Source organism: Erythrolamprus reginae, chromosome 2, assembly GCF_031021105.1.
Source record: "Erythrolamprus reginae isolate rEryReg1 chromosome 2, rEryReg1.hap1, whole genome shotgun sequence".
NCBI lineage: Eukaryota > Metazoa > Chordata > Lepidosauria > Squamata > Dipsadidae > Erythrolamprus > Erythrolamprus reginae.
In genome coordinates this window covers 138,982,073-138,998,102 of record NC_091951.1, presented here as the reverse complement: position 1 = coordinate 138,998,102, position 16,030 = coordinate 138,982,073, and the positions used below count along the sequence as shown (strand labels likewise).

Genomic DNA, 16,030 nt, shown 5'->3' with positions numbered 1-16,030 from the left:
CAGGCTTACCTCCATTCATGCATTTTTTCTAATTCCCTTTTAAAGCTTCCAAATTGAATGCTGACGCTTCTGTGATACTGCTTTGGGTATAATAAAACTCGGGCAGTGGACTGAACTATTTCATGCAACGGGTGAGCACGGAAGAACCAAAGTACGAGCCATGGATTTTTGTTTGTTTGCTAATTCCGACGATTTGTTTTCGGCCAACCGAAAGCAGGAAAATAAATACCGGACCGAAAAAACACACCACAATTTCTGGTTGAAAAACTAAAGGATTTAAGGCGTTGGTCCCCACGCCATTCAATCCTTAGGTACCACCCCCGTTCCCCGGATCAATAGGATCTTGGCTCCAGCCTAACAAAATGGTAATTGCTTGCTGCAGCTAAACCGAATGGTCTTTACTTCATCTTTCAGCCGCAAATTTCGCCTGTGCCCTCATCGCCCCTTAATGAGTTGGCTCGAGTTAAAAGTCACAGGAGGAATAAAACCTTCCCTATCAGGGGCGCTGGATTTCGGCCTTTGTTAAATTCTCCCTCAGCATTTTCAGCTAAATTCTCCCTCAGCATTTCTTTCAGAAAGATAAGACACCCCCCCCCCCCAGCAGCACTTGGACTATCTCGGCGGCCTTTCCCAGCCCCACAAACAGGAATGGGCTACTGCCCGGACAGGGGATGACGACGGAGTGGGGTAGCGAAAATGGAGCTCCACCCCAGAGCACCCAATTTGCAATGAAAGATGTTGAAAGAAAAATGCAAGGCGTCCTGCATAAGCCACGCCCAGAGTGTAGTAGTAAAAAAATTGGTATCCCTTCACTGCCCGCAAAGCATCTTTGTTGGCAAAAAATAAAAAATATAAATGGGAGCGCGTCGGAGCAAGAGGAAAGCAGCGTAATCCCACTCCGTTTTCCAAAGCAACGCTTCCCTCACAAACGCCCGGGCGCCAAGCCAAGCTCGCGCTGCGCTTCGGCTAGGGAAATGAGCCAAGGTCCTGGTTAGGTCGGGGGTACGCTCCGAGGGGGATAACTCGTGTTTTTTCGGGGGTGGGTCATTCATGTCCGCCCCCTTGTTTGCTTAACATGCTGGAGGTGTGCATACGAAAAGAGCGAGCACGCGCTTTCTCGCTTGCTTTGCTCCAGCCCGGGCTGCGGTTCCTTTGTATGTGTTTGCTTGTCTCCCTCTGTCTCCAACATGACTGCCGTAGCCGTCTCCGGCCTATATAATCGGGAAGGGGGAGGGAAGAAGATGAGGGAAACCCCGGTCTCGTTTCTCGTTCCCTCCCTCTCCACCGCCGGGAGAGCGCCAGCACAAACGCTCCCACCCCTCCGCGCGTCCGCACTCCTCCCCTCTTGCTTGGTGCAAAGGCGCGCACGCGCCTCACCCAACCCGGGCTGCGGCTTCAAATCCACCCAAGCCATATTATTGACCCAGCGCCTCCTCTCTCTTTTTTTTTTGCCTTGGCCAATTACCTGTCTGTGAAACTCCTCCCCGCGCCTTGATTGACGGCCTCGATCACGTGGCGACTGGAGGGAGGGAGGGGGGCGGGAAAAACCCGGGACGGCTGGGCGGGCGTTCGCACCTGGAGCTGTGGAGGGGAGGGAGAAAGGAAAAAGGAAAGAAAAGAGAAAACCGGACGGGGATGCGCTCGGCTGGGGCCACCGCCGCCGTCGCCTGCTCAGTCTCCGTTGCTGTCGCCCAAGCCGCCGCCTCCGCCGCCGCCACACCAGGCCGTGTCCGCTCCTGTTTCCCGGTGGTGGTGGTGGGGCCATGGTTGCCGCTGCCCCTGCGGCTGCCGCGGCCATGAGGAAGAGCTTCCTGGTGCCCGAGATCAAGCCTTTGGATCAGTATGATTTCCCGCGGGCGCGGAGCGCTGCCAGCTTGGCCTGGGTGCTTGCCAAAGCCTACGGCGGTGCAGGTATACGGCCGGTGGCATGCGGAAAGGAGGGGGGGGGGCGGGCGGGCTGGGATGGTGTTGGCCGGTGCCCTCTGTTTTTCTTTTTCATACAGAAGGCGAGGAGAGAGGATTACCTCCCCCTCCCCCGGACGTTATTGTGACCCGGTCTTTCTTTTCTCTCTCTCTCTCTGGCAGCTTAATGACTCCGGCGGTTTTGTTTCATTTGAGCCGCAGTTTCTTGCTCTGCTTGGCGGCGAATAGGAGAATGAATATGTCAGCCTCGCCTTTCTCTCTCCTTCTCCCTCCCTCCCCCCCTATCCATCCATCCATCCATCCATTCATCCATCCATTCATCTCTATCTATCTACCTACCTACCTACCTACCTATCTATCTATCTATCTATCCAACTGTCTGTCTGTCTGTCCATCTATCCCTCTCTCTCTCTCTGTGCTTCAGGGATGCTCCACCTGGTTGCATCTGTGGCAATTGGCTTTGGCAATCTTGTTTCCAACAACCCACCCACCCCGCCCCACCCCTTTTGGGCACCAACAATGAGCTCAGCTCTCCGGTGCCTTGTCAACCAGATGGTGGTCCGGGTGGGGCTGGCAGAGCTAGCAGTTGGGGGGGGCACCTTGCTGCCCAAGGGGGGTTTACTTCCTATCTTTTCTTCTCACAAAACAGGTGTTTGCTTTGCCCAGGTTGATGGAAGAGACGGGGAGTAGGAGGCATGGGCGGGGGGCCTTGGTGGCACTGGGTGGGGGGCGTTTTTGCTACCGCAGCCCCTATGTAAAGATGATCTCCTCCCTCTTCTCAGTCTTTTGCTCCATTGCCTTATGCTGTAGCTTTGTGTTGGCTTTTGTTACTGTCTAATCTTCTGCAGGACTAGCAGGCTGCTAGGTGAGATCAAAGGCTTAGCGACACTCTGCTTGGCTGAGCACCCCAAGGACCACGTTCTCCAAGCCTGATTGGTATCGTGGCTGCCCCACCCTAGTCGGTGGCACCGGCAGATCCTTGAACAGGAAGGCTGTGTTGGTGTTTACCTTTGTTTGGCAATGGAAAATTCTTTGGGGAAAAAAGATGCTACCATCTTCAGCTATATTGCTTCAGCCTGCCGCCTGGTTCATTAGCTTTTATGAGCAAAAGAGGACGTAATGAACGCTCCATCCTTTGCTGGTGCCTTGCGTGTGAGTGTGGGTATCTAAACAAGTGCAATGGAAAGGCCACTGCCTCCTTAGCGTGGCCCTCTTCGGTCCTCTGGCAGTGCCAGGCGACAGACTTTGCACCCGGGCAACCCCCTGGGCTCTAGCTGCGGCTCCCTTTGTTTCTGCTGGGCCTGGAATTAATGTTCTGTGAGGATTTGCAAATTGGCCGTGCACAATAAGGGGGAAAGGAGGGGTAGCAGAAAATCCCTAGTGGGATTAACATCCTTGCTGTTCCTCCAGGAAAGTGGGCGTCATTGGTACTTCTCTCCAGCTCTTGGATAACCTAGATATGGCTTCCCTCTCGTGACGTCATCCTTTCATTCTCCCGATTTCCCGAAACAACAAAACAAAAACCCACCACCCCAAAGAGGTGAGCCCATGGGCGTTGGATTCCTACCCATCAATCTCTCCTGAAGACCCCTTTCACAGCTCTCACAGTACGATGGCAGAAAGTGGTAGCGGGCTCACTTGAACCATAAGTGGCACGTGAAGTACTGTTTCATTTTGAGGATTGTCAAACTTACCTATAAAAAATACAGGGTGCTTCCTATCGCCAGTGAATCTCCAATCAGGATGTTTACTGGCAGTGGACAGACCTTCCTCCCAATGTCTCTGTGTATGTGTTTGTGTTTGTGTGTATGTGAATGGGGGGCATTCCTCTGAGGCTGTTGACCTAGAAATAGCATAATAGGGTTTGAGTCCTGCTGGGATTCAGGCCAGCCCGAGAACAGGAAAATGGCTTGTGAGTCAATTAATAATTTCTCTCCTCTTGGTCCAGGGCTTTTGTGCCCAGAAGCTGTTCTCTCCTCCACTCCTGGAATCATGACCTCCTCTGAGTGAGATGCAACAACTATTCCATGGAGCAATGAGAAGAAAAGAGTAGAGTAATTGTAACACTTTTTGAAATTCCGTGTCTGTGTGTGCCTGTGGATATCCCCACAAGGGTGGAATTGGGAGACCAGTTTTCCTCTTTGAAATTAGCCTATATATCTGGTCAAACCCAAGTGAAAACAGGTTCCCCTTGTCCCTACCCTTCCTTGTCATCTTGATGACACACTAACAGCACCCTGTGATGGAAGTGAGAGAGGCTTGTAGTTTGCCTTGGACTGAGGCCAGAATGATCAGGCTTGCTAAGCCAGTGCTGGGTTCAGAGTTCAGTGAAAAGTGTGGAATGTGTTTCCTGGGATTGGCAGAAACTTAAAGCACTGTCCACTCTGGGAGTCAAGTCCTTCTGAGTGCAATCGCTCCTTGTGCCATGACCCCAAAATAAACATGGCACAGTTACCAGCTGTTCCAGAAATTGGCTGCTGGTGAGAATCATCAGCAATTCAAAGCAGGGTATTTGGGGGATAGACACAATGGAAGGTGCAGTGAAATAGGACAAAATTTAACATCCTTTTCTTAACATAAGAATTAGCAAGTAATTTCATCAGATACCTAATGCATGTTATATAATCAGAATTATAATTGCCTACACCTTTTCTCATCTATATGTAAAAATAATACGTAGTGATTATTTATACTGATGATTTAAGAAATGGGCCCAGATTCTCCCTGTCTCCATCTCTGGCAAAATCTGTGGATACAAATGTAATCATTCCTATGGAATTATTCCTGCCAATCAGCTTCAAGCTCTGTTGGGAGAATTGGTGCTAGACTTATGGTTGGGAGTCACCACAACATGAGGAACTGTATCGGGGTCGTGGTACTAGACCAGTGGTTCTCAACCTGGGGTCGGGACCCCTTTGGGGGTCGAACGACTGTTTCACAGGGGTCGCCTAAAACCATGGGAAAAGACAAATTCCTCATGGTGTTAGGAACTAAAGCTGCTATTCTGGCATCTTGGAACCTATTTTTACAATCTGACCAATTAGGTGTTTACAGTAGGGGTCTCCCTCTGACCTTCCTGCCAATCAGCTTCAAGCTCTGTTGGGAGAATTGGTGCTAGACTTATGGTTGGGAGTCACCACAACATGAGGAACTGTATCAGGGGGTCGTGGTACTAGAAAGGTTGAGAACCACTGGATTAGACCCACTTGATTTACCCATCCTGGCACTGATGCTTTCCCTGTAAACTAACAATCTCCTGACAGGTTTCCTGGCTGAGACTTCTGTTGTATAAATGAGAAAGTTGGCTATACTTATGTAAAATTAAGGTAGCATGCTGAGATTAATTTCTTGAATAAATTTCAGCCCTTGTATGTTAGACCACAGCTTGGAACTTTTCTTATCTTAGAAGGATCTTGGCAAAGGGATGGGCTGGAATGGGAGAAGACATGGGTGGACATGACTGGATCAACAATGAGCAGCAGAAATTGACCCAAAATTCAGTTGTTTGTCTGGCTGAATAATTAGATGGGGTTGAGTTTTACAACTGTTACAACAATTTTGGTATTATCATGCTCTGGATAAAACAGATAGACTGAACATATTATTTTAGTCCAACCCAATATATATATAACATATTCTTCATTGCACCAGCTGTTTCTTGATAATATAGGAATATAAAATGCTATTATGGTTTAATTTGCTGACTTGAGAGATGGAATGCAAAGAGAAAAATTGACTCCACCTAGCTTTTATCCAGTTCATCTCCAAACTATCAAGAAGTTTTGCAGTTGAGCAAAATCGCCCTATTTAAAGTGTATGCTTGCAAATGAGATGTGCAGAGAGCCTAATATGAAACTGGTGAGAATAGAACAGAAAGACAGTTGGTCTGTATATAAATGTGTATATGATTATCCATTTCAGCCAATGTCACTTTTATTTAAATAAACTAGACCTCTTTTTACTCTTTGCTCTCTGTAGTGGAATCCTGTTTAAAATAACCTACACTGCTGACTCATTACACTGATGTAAAAAATTGTTAAGGTATTTATTAGTGTACTCAGTTGAAAAAAATGTAAAGAAACGTGTACTGATCCAACTTAAGTGTACGCTGTAATTGTATGCCTTGGGCATCAATATAAATTCTCATGAGGATCAAAAGGCACATGGACATGGTATAAACCAGTGGTTCTCAACCTGGGGGTCGGGACCCCTTTGGGGGTTGAATGACCATTTCACAGGGGTCGCCTAAGATCATGAGAAAAGACAAATTTCCCATGGTGTTAGCAACTAAAGCTTCTATTCTGGCACATTGGAACATATTATTACAATCTGACCAATCAGGTATTTATAGTGGGGGGTGTCCCTTTGACTTTCCTGCCAATCAACTTAAAGCTCTGTTGGGTGAACTTACGCTAGACTTATGGTTGGGGGGCACCACAACATGAGGAACTCTATTAAGGGATTGTGGAACGAATATGTTGTCTTCTAAATATGCTGGGACCACAATCCCCAAATTTCTCAGCAATTATGGCATTGAATTATCTCCACCTCAGGGCTTATTAGATCAGAATCACTTGCCATGCAAACTTTTATGATACCAGCTCCCAGATTTTAAGTAACAATTTAGTCTTTATTGCTTACAATTTACATATTGTATTTTACTTTATGGAACTCTTAAAATGTCCATTGGAATTCTATAGAAGTTTTCAAATGGAGTCTGCTTGCTAAATTGTAATATTCATTTAGTCTTGAAGAACTGTGTTAATTCTGTTTTCTTCTTCATGCTTAAAGGTTTTACTGGTACGGTAAATGTTTGTTTTGAGTATATCAACAGTAGAAACTGAACTAATTTTCAGAGGGCTGTGTCTTTTTTATTTATTTATTTATTACATTTGTATGCCGCCCCTCTCCGTAGACTCGGGGCGGCTCACAGCAATAATAAAAACAGTGTACAATAGCAAATCTAATATTTAAAATATCTAAAAACACATTATTTAAAAAGACATACACACAAGCATACCATACATAAACTATATAGGCCTGGGGGAGATGTCTCAATTCCCCCATGCCTGATGGCAGAGGTGGGTTTTAAGGAGTTTACGAAAGGCAAGGAGGGTGGGGGCGATCCTAATCTCCGGGGGGAGCTGGTTCCAGAGGGTCAGGGCCGCCAGAGAGAAGGCTCTTCCCCTGGGTCCCACCAGACGACATTGTTTAGTCGATGGGACCCGGAGAAGGCCAACTCTGTGGGACCTAACTGGTCACTGGGATTCGTATGGCAGAAGGCGGTCTCGGAGATATTCTGGTCCGGTGCCATAAAGGGCTAAATCCATCAACGACTGCTGCCTTTTTCTTGTCTGTTGTATATTTTAAATATTTCTCCTAAAAGACTATTAGTGGCTTTGTCTATTCCTTTATTCGCTAACATTTGGGAGTATAGTTGATTAGGAACTAGGTTCTTTTGACCATATGCCCACCTTTCCTGCATAACTGTTTGATCAATTTATTGAATGTCTGAGGTTTTATTATGGGGAAACTGCCCTGAGCAAATCCATACTGAAAAGCTATTGCTCTTATTCCCTTCTATTTGGTTCCCCTTGTTGAATATCCTCACATCGAATCTAAGTCCTTGATCAATCTTTTGGTGAATTTGTCTTGTTATGTCGAGACTGAACATTATGCATTGAATTCTCAGGAAAGTGCTTGCCGTGGTAGCTTGATTGAATGCTTAACCTTGTCTCTTGTTGGTATTTTTACAAACTCTTCCTGGTCTTTTTAACTAGGCCATGGATGCTTGGAGCTGATATCCTACATCATCATCATCATCATCATCATCATCATCATTATTATTATTATTATTATTATTATTATTATTATTATTATTATTATTATTATATACTGTTAGAGGCACTGAACCTCTCCTACCAAAGTTGGTGGTTGGTTTTCTTTTAGATTATAGGGATGCATATCACTCCTTATTATAGTAGTGACTGCATGGCTGATGTGGTAATGATTCCTGCAGCAGTTTTGAGAAGGCTGCTCACTTGCACTGTGATTTGGAAGTCTTCAGAGGGTTCAAAAGCTGAACAATATTTTATTCAAGTACTTGTCTTAAAATTGAGATTGTGAGAGTGCAGATGTGCGTGTGTGTGTGCACACACACTTATTGGTATATATCTTTTCACAAAGTAAGAAATTAGAGCCTTTTAGTTGTAGAACTTGCCTTTTGGTTCATTCTGCTTCATAGGTTTTCCTTTCTTATTGTCTCACTTGTCTCTTGCTGACCTAACTATATATTGGACTTGAATGGCTCAATTTTCTGTGTAAGCACTTTCTCTTCATTCTGCAGACTGGAAAGTCCAGAGATTATTGGTAGGAGGAAAAAAAAGGTCCTGATCTGTACTTGGATAGCAATAAATGTATCACAAGTAGAAAAATACCTGAGCCTTGCTCTGTCTTACCAGCTACAGTGGGAAAGGAAGATGATTCTGAAACTCCTCCTACCCCACAAGCTTACAACCCACCCATTTGTTACTTACTCTCTTCCTTCTGCAAAATAAGATTAGTTTGTTTTCTTGGTAGTAACTAAAAATTTCAGAGTTTTCTTTCAAAAAAGTGTTCCACACCACTTTAGTGTCCAATTATGCTTTTGTGTGGAACTGGCAGTGGGCATAATAATCCTTTTAAAGTATGATAACCTTCATTGTAATAATCACTATGAATAAAGGAAATCTTGGAACAGAATAGAAAATATTCCTTGATAACCAATTGAAAGAGAAAATTATTACTGGAAAATGAAAGAGGGCTTCTAAACTTGTATAAAAATTTCAAATTCAATTTGTTCTGACTAGCTGATCTTAACATTATTTCATACTCAAATTAGTGCTTGAAAATGTTGTGTATACCTTCCAACTTCAGTGGTTTAAAAAATAAAATAAGATGAATCTATCAGTGATGAAGATTTTTAGTGGCTGCACAATAGTTCTGTGCTTATAATGATGATTACTGAGACACATAAATAGGAGGGTGCTGTTGCCCTCATCTCCTGCTTCTAGGCATATGGTTATTTATTGTGCAGAAATCTGGTGCTGCTCTGCATAGACCTTTAATCTTATTCGGCAAAATGCTGCTTTATGAGACAGAGTATGTATGACCAACCAGATCCCTGTGGCATGGATATTGTCCTACACCGGGCACATCTCTGGGGTCCATTAAATTTGTCTTTATAGACTTCTGCTCACTTCCCACACCCTTGACTGCAGCCCTCAATGGTGACCTTAGCATTCCAAAAGGAAGGAGTAGGTAACTCTGGCTAAGTTGCTTTTTTTTCTCTGTAATCTGACTGCTTTGCTAAAATTCCCATATGTGAGTTTACAAAACAGCTTCCTGGCTTAAACTCCTGTGCCTTGGAAATATATTTCAATGTGTTTGTGGCATAGTTTAAGTTATTTGGTCTCATCTATCTGTCTCTAGGCAGGCCTGAGGTCCTAATATGAAACTGACCTGGTCTCAATAGGAGTAACTCTGATTCTCAGACGCCTTGGGGCCAAAGGCTGTTTGCTATTTTAAGTACTGTAGCTTCTTCCTGTTCTTCTGTTCCATTGACCATCAGTCCTTGTATGCCTAGTACACTTCTTCCCTTCAAACCTGTAACAACATGTTGTCAAGTGACCTATTGCAACTCCCCCTCCCTTGCTAAAATGGGGATGGGGTGGCCAGTGCCTGATGCACCCCTGTTATAACACCCCTGGAAAGCATCTGACTAGGGATGGCTGTTTTTTTTTTAAAAACCCAAAACTTCTGTAAGAAACTTTGCTTTCAATATCCAAGAGTCTTCCCCCCCCCCCTGTAATTAAATTATTCTGGTCATATTTACAAGGACAGTGGGCTCGGACTGTAAAAATAAATACATGAATAAATTACTATCAGGATGTGCTGATAAGACATACGTATTTTGAGTACCTGTACTTTTTGGAGTATTAGATGTACTCCCCCCCCCAAAAAAAAGACGATGGAAATGTTAGTGCATTTTATATGCCTAATTTTTGATCTCCCAAACCCCACCCCACGTACCCCATTTTTTTTTTGCCAAAAACAGTTTTTCACAAAAACAGGGTTTGGGGCAGTGTTCCTGGGGCTGGGGAGGGCAAAAATGGGGGGATTGGGACACCAGAGGGTTTGGGAGGCCTGCACAGTGTTCCTGGGGGCCGGAGAGGGCAAAAACCTTTTTTCTTGTTTATCTCTTCAAAGCTTTGTACTCCGGTGTGTCTTATAGACTGAAAAAGTTGGTTTTTTTCTCATATTAAAAACCAGCAACATCTCCCACCCCCTCCAAATATTCTGATAATAGGTTCTAGGCTACATCCTTGGTCTGCAATAAATTAGTTTTTTACTTGCAGGTATGTGCGTGCATATATGTACAGAAGCTTGTTATGTAATATCTGGAGTTATTTCTTCCTGAAGATAGTATTTGAGTTCCTGAGTGAGACTTAGATAAGATAGAACACTCTTTGCTGCATACAATGAATTTTTGCAACCCAATCTAGTAGCCTTATCCAAGTTCCAGTAAAGGGCAGGACAGACCAAACTCTACCTGCAGTTCTGTGTATTCAAAATGAGCAGCTGTTGAAGTTGTAGAAGCCCCTCATACACTTTCCTGCTTACTAGCAGTTTATATCAGGGGTCTCCAACTGTGGTGACTTTTGGACTTCAACTCCCAGAATTCCTCAGCCAGCAAAGCTGGGAGTTAAAGTCCACAAGTTTTAAAGTTGCCAAGGTTAGAGACCCCTGGGCCAGATCACTGTTAATGGCTATGATGAGAAACTAGCCATTTCCAGGAGGAATTTTCTAATTTCTCTGAGTGATCCCACCCAAGATTGATGGTTTTCTGTTGCCATTGGCAACCTCAGGACTGAGAAGGTTTCCCATCTCCCACTGTTGCAGTGAAATTGTATGTGTTTGGAGGGGAGGAGGATTTAAACTCCTTGCTGTGTTCATATTAGAACAAAGTCATTTCCCTCCCCTTGCCAGGGCCCCATCAGCTATGCAGGTCTGCATCTCCTGATGAAGGTCATATCTAGTGGCACCCAAGTGCTTGGATCATGACCACACAACCATAGAGGTGCTGCATGCCTAGAACTTGAAAGGTGGATCCTATGTCCATTTTCTTCAGTGTTGACATACGTTTTGAGTTTTGTTGAACAAATGGACGTAAGTTGAGGACTACTTGTACTGAAGAGATCAATGTATAGGAGAAAAGTTGTTTTCTGCCTTCTGATTGGACATCTGCAAAGTCCGGACGTACAGCCATGAGTTGTTAAGCAGGCCACAGTGGCTTGGCTCTCACACTAAAACAGAATGGTTGGACAAATAGAATGTTTGACTGATGTTTGTCTGTGAACCAGGCCATTGGTCATGCCTATGGTGCTGTGATATACTTGGCATTATGACTAATCTTCCACTGGTTCACTGTCAGGGCAAAGGTAATTGTAAGAAACATTTGCTTTGGAACATAGCCATTTAAAAATGGTCAGAATTCCCAATCTGTTTGCGCCACACCTTCTGAATCAGCTAAGTGGTCAATTGGAAAATTATCTCCTTATGGCAATCTAGGATCCATCTTGAATGATAATGGGTTGTACAGAAACTGAAACCTACTCAATAAATTGGGTACCTGCTCTATCAATGGCAGGTGTACATCAGGTCCCCAGGATGTGAATCACGTTAGGACTTCCTGGCTTGAAAGAAATGGGTGTCTTTGTGTTAGTGCAACCTCAAGTGGGGCTTGGTTTATGAGCTTAAGACATTGGCAGCAGCATCCTAAAAGCTTTCTTGTTGGACATGCCTAAATAAATAGGCTTTATTGCTGAAAGGTTTGTGAATTGCAGATGCTAATAGTTTTCTTAAGGGAGAAATCTACTTGGCCAGATTTAAGCTTCACAAGATTTTCACAAAACCTGTCCTGGGAAAAGATTGACACATGACGTTAAACAGTAAATGTGTAATCAATTATCTGTAAGCTTAATTTTTGCCCTTTGTATCTGTAAGCTTAATTTTTGCCCTTTGTATCTGTAAGCTTAATTTTTGCCCTTTGAGGAGATTTGCCTGATAAAAGTTCTTAGCATGGAAAGTGTGAGTCCATGTTGTCCTGTGGCCTCTCTTATGCTGTATCAAAGCATTACTTCCTTTACTGGTATATTTAAAGGTGCGGTTCCCTTCTAAGCTAAAGCTGGACTCAAAGAAAATATAGAAACAATATAGGAGCTGTTGATTTACTGAAGTATATTTGATGGAGGGATTTATGCCTTCTGTCTCAAGCAAGCTATTCCTTATATTGGATGCCCTGAAGCCTTGGATGGGGTGCAGTGGGCTCCTAACTAGGGTAGGTCTGCCCCATCAGCTAGAAGGAGCTGGGCTTTTAGCCAAGTTTGCAGTGATGGCTGTGATCATATGATGCTGAATCAGCTGGTGAAGCTGTTCCACCTGTTCTCCTTCTCTGTTCTCTTAACTCAGAGATGTCCCTCCCCTCCCAGCCAGCTTACCGGCAGGAGCTGACACGTAGGTCCAGAGTCTCGTGGCCTCTTGAGGAAGTAGCCAACAGAGCATGTGAATGTCAGCTCTACCAGTAACATCCCCCCCCCCCCAGTAATAAATTATGATTTGCTTTCTGATACTCAGTCAAGAGTATCACAGACTCTGGGGAATGAAATTTCATTATTCCCAAAAGAAGGAAAAGAATCCATGAGCTTGCTTTCTGATCTACTTTCTGGCTTATTTGCAAACCCAAACCTTCTGCAAATTAAACAGGTGAAACTAAAGGTGAAATTTGAAGTTCTGATTTTTTTTTCACTTGTACTTAGATGCTGTGTTCTTAAACACTTTTATTTCATCGCAGCTATAGCTCTGTAAGCTTTCTTCATCTAGTGTTTTAGATGGAATCTTCAACTGTCTTCATATGAGATAGCCTAAAAAATCTTACCAGGTGTATAATCAGATAAAACAACAGGGGTTGTTTCTAACTACACTGCTCAAAAGAATAAAGGGAACACTCAAAGAACACATCCTAGATCTGAATGAATGAAATATTCTCATTGAATACTTTGTTCTGTACAAAGTTGAATGTGGTGACAACAAAATGAAATCGATTGTCAATCAGTGTTGCTTCCTAAGTGGACAGTTTGATTTCACAGAAGTTTTATTTACTTGGATTTATTTATTTATTCACTCATTCATTCATTCATTCATTTATTGGATTTCTATGCCGCCACTCTCCAAGGACTCGGGGCAGTTATATTCTGTTATTTAAGTGTTCCCTTTATTTTTTTGAGCAGTATATATTATTTCATGGAATGTGTTCATGTGTCAACCTCATTTGTGTGAGACTGGGTTTTTGAAGTTCTTTTTTTCTCTCCCATCCCATTGAATATTGATCATATAATCCTAAGAGTAGATTGCCTAAGTAATTATCTGGTCATTTTCTTCTTTCTCTATTTTTTTCTTGCTATATAGAAATCATTCTAAATATGATTGATAAGCTTTTGCAGATAGAGCTTCTGCAAGGAAGATAAAGATAGAGCTTCTGCAAGGAAGATAAAGATAAATGTCCAACTCCAAATCTCAGATGTTACCAAGTCACCTGTATCTACAAATGTTGGGCCAGCGTTCCTACATGTATCTTTGTGTGTGCTAGATGTCTTGTTGTACCTGAACAAATGAACATTAATCTTTGCCTTGCTATATTTATCCTGTAAAATATATTGATTAGCAATTTCTTGGTTATCAGTCTAGGAACAGAATGATTTATTATTTTCCCTGAGAACTGCAAGGTTCATCCCTCATAATAAGAGAGGAAGAAAAAGCAGTACTTTTCCTTCTTTGTATGTTGCTGTTGATCTCTTTATGGTTTTGTAATGGAAAAAGACATTTTGTGATGTGAGGCAACTGTTCTGTATTAGTGGATCAGAACCCAACCCTATCAAGGCTGGGTTTCTCTATCAAGGTCTGATGCACTCCTGGACATAGTAAAGGAATAAAAGTATGCCAGGGATGGAATCTAGCTACACATCACTGTTCTGGTGCTGATCTAAGACCACAATTAACTGAAATTGTTTATTGGGGTCTTAAGACTAATTATTTAAGAATACTGAAAGTGAGCCTAGATGCATATTTCAAAAATGCCCATTGTACAGTACATACATGTGAAAAGTACTGCTATTCACTGAGTAAATGCTTTGGTCTCATTTATTAGTCTGAGAATGCTAAGGTACAGCACTGAGCAGAGTTGCAGCTTTCTGTCTGATTCTCATTCACACCAGATTCAGAAAAGCAAAGAAAACCAACTTCCATTAAGAAAACTTGATTGGCCTTTACAAGTGGAAGGCTACACTGCTTCTTAATTCTCAGGCCAGAAAGAGCCTTCTGTAGAACTACTATCTTGCTCTCACTATCTGTAACCGAGGAGACAAGTCAGTGGAGAAAGTGGGGAAAATAAAGTAGACACTGAAAGGCCTATCACAACACACTCACAGCTTTTCCTCTTCTGTGATGCTGGTTGTCACTGTATATGAAACCTAAACTCCAATGAAGGGTGCGATCTATATTATTTCCCTCCTTTATTCATATAGCAAGCTTCCCTTTGATCCCTTGAAGATGTATTAAACTATCATTCTCATCATCTTAGCCAGGGGAAAGATAAAAATTGCAGCCCAAGATATTTGGAGGCCATCAGAAAGGGGAAAAAAGTGATCTGAAAGTAGGAAAAGCAAGTAGGATGCTTGGCTGCATAGCTAGAGGTATAACAAGCAGGAAGAGGGAGACCACATTTGGAATACTGTGTTCAGTTCTGGAGACCTCACCTACAAAAAGATATTGACAAAATTGAACGGGTTCAAAGACGGGCTACAAGAATGGTGGAAGGTCTTAAGCATAAAACGTATCAGGAAAGACTTAATGAACTCAATTGGTATAGTCTGGAGGACAGAAGGAAAAGGGGGGACATGATCAAAACATTTAAATATGTTAAAGGGTTAAATAAGGTCCAGGAGGGAAGTGTTTTTAATAGGAAAGTGAACACAAGAACAAGGGGACACAATCTGAAGTTAGTTGGGGGAAAGATCAAAAGCAACGTGAGAAAATATTATTTCACTGAAAGAGTAGTAGATCCTTGGAACAAACTTCCAGCAGACGTGGTTGGTAAATCCACAGTAACTGAATTTAAACATACCTGGGATAAACATATATCCATTGTAAGATAAAATACAGGAAATAGTATAAGGGCAGACTAGATGGACCATGAGGTCTTTTTCTGCCGTCAGTCTTCTATGTTTCTATGTTATGTAGGAAGGAAGTTAGATGATAATCTTCCCTGGCAACTTGTTGTGTTTCAAAGGTATTTGAACCTGTCCAATGTTCTCTGATTGCCGTTCACTGCTAAAGCAGGCGGCCAAAGCTAATGGAGCATTCAAGGCAACCAGATATGGGCGCCACATTTATAAGGAGATACCTTCAGTGTGACCGCATGCTTCTCTCTTGCAGAACACATCCCTGCTGAACTGCGTGAGCCCTTTTACACAGACCAATATGAACAGGAGCATATGAAGCCTCCTCTCATCCGCCTGCTGCTGTCGTCTGATGTCTACTGCCGTGCCTGGTGCCAGGTCTTGCCTTCAGGCCCTGACGGTACCCTTTCCCCGAAGGACAACGCTGCCTTGTTGCAACTTTTGGCCCATCGTAGCTTGGTGCCCACCTTTCAAGACAAGCCTGTTAAGGAAGCCGATCTGCACCACAAGCCAATCAAGCTGGTAAGTCTGAAGGGAAGGAGGTGGCTATGTTCCCAGAGGCAACTTTGATCTGGTCCTGCAGGATAGGAGGCTTCAAATTGTACAGTGGGTGGTTCCTTATATGTACCATTTTAACTCAAGAGCAAAATATCTATTTACATATTATAAAGTGATTCCAACTTGTTTCTTATAGCTTGGTCTCGGATCCTACTCGCCATATATCGTCTCACCTTATCCCATCGCCCCATCAGTTGTCGCAATTCAGTTTCATTAGTCAAATTCATCCTTTTGTCCATAATCTCAAATTGAATGTGGTCCACCATGTACCTATA

The 16,030-nt window shown here is 43.3% G+C and overlaps 1 protein-coding gene across 3 annotated transcripts in view; it reads left to right on the top strand.

Moving 5' to 3' along the window:
• Positions 1-1,555: 1,555 nt before the first annotated feature.
• The window catches only part of CAMSAP3 (calmodulin regulated spectrin associated protein family member 3), a 50,167-nt gene continuing 35,692 nt past the window's right edge, over positions 1,556-16,030 (top strand). The window contains exons 1-2 of one of the 3 annotated variants that reach the window (XM_070739630.1): positions 1,556-1,911; positions 15,454-15,719. In XM_070739630.1, coding sequence (XP_070595731.1) covers positions 1,764-1,911; positions 15,454-15,719 — 414 coding nt within the window. In that variant the 5' untranslated portion in view covers positions 1,556-1,763. Of the gene's footprint in view, positions 1,912-12,715; positions 12,739-15,453; positions 15,720-16,030 lie in introns of those variants that run through there. The other 2 variants (XM_070739628.1, XM_070739629.1) reach the window with 2 other exon arrangements.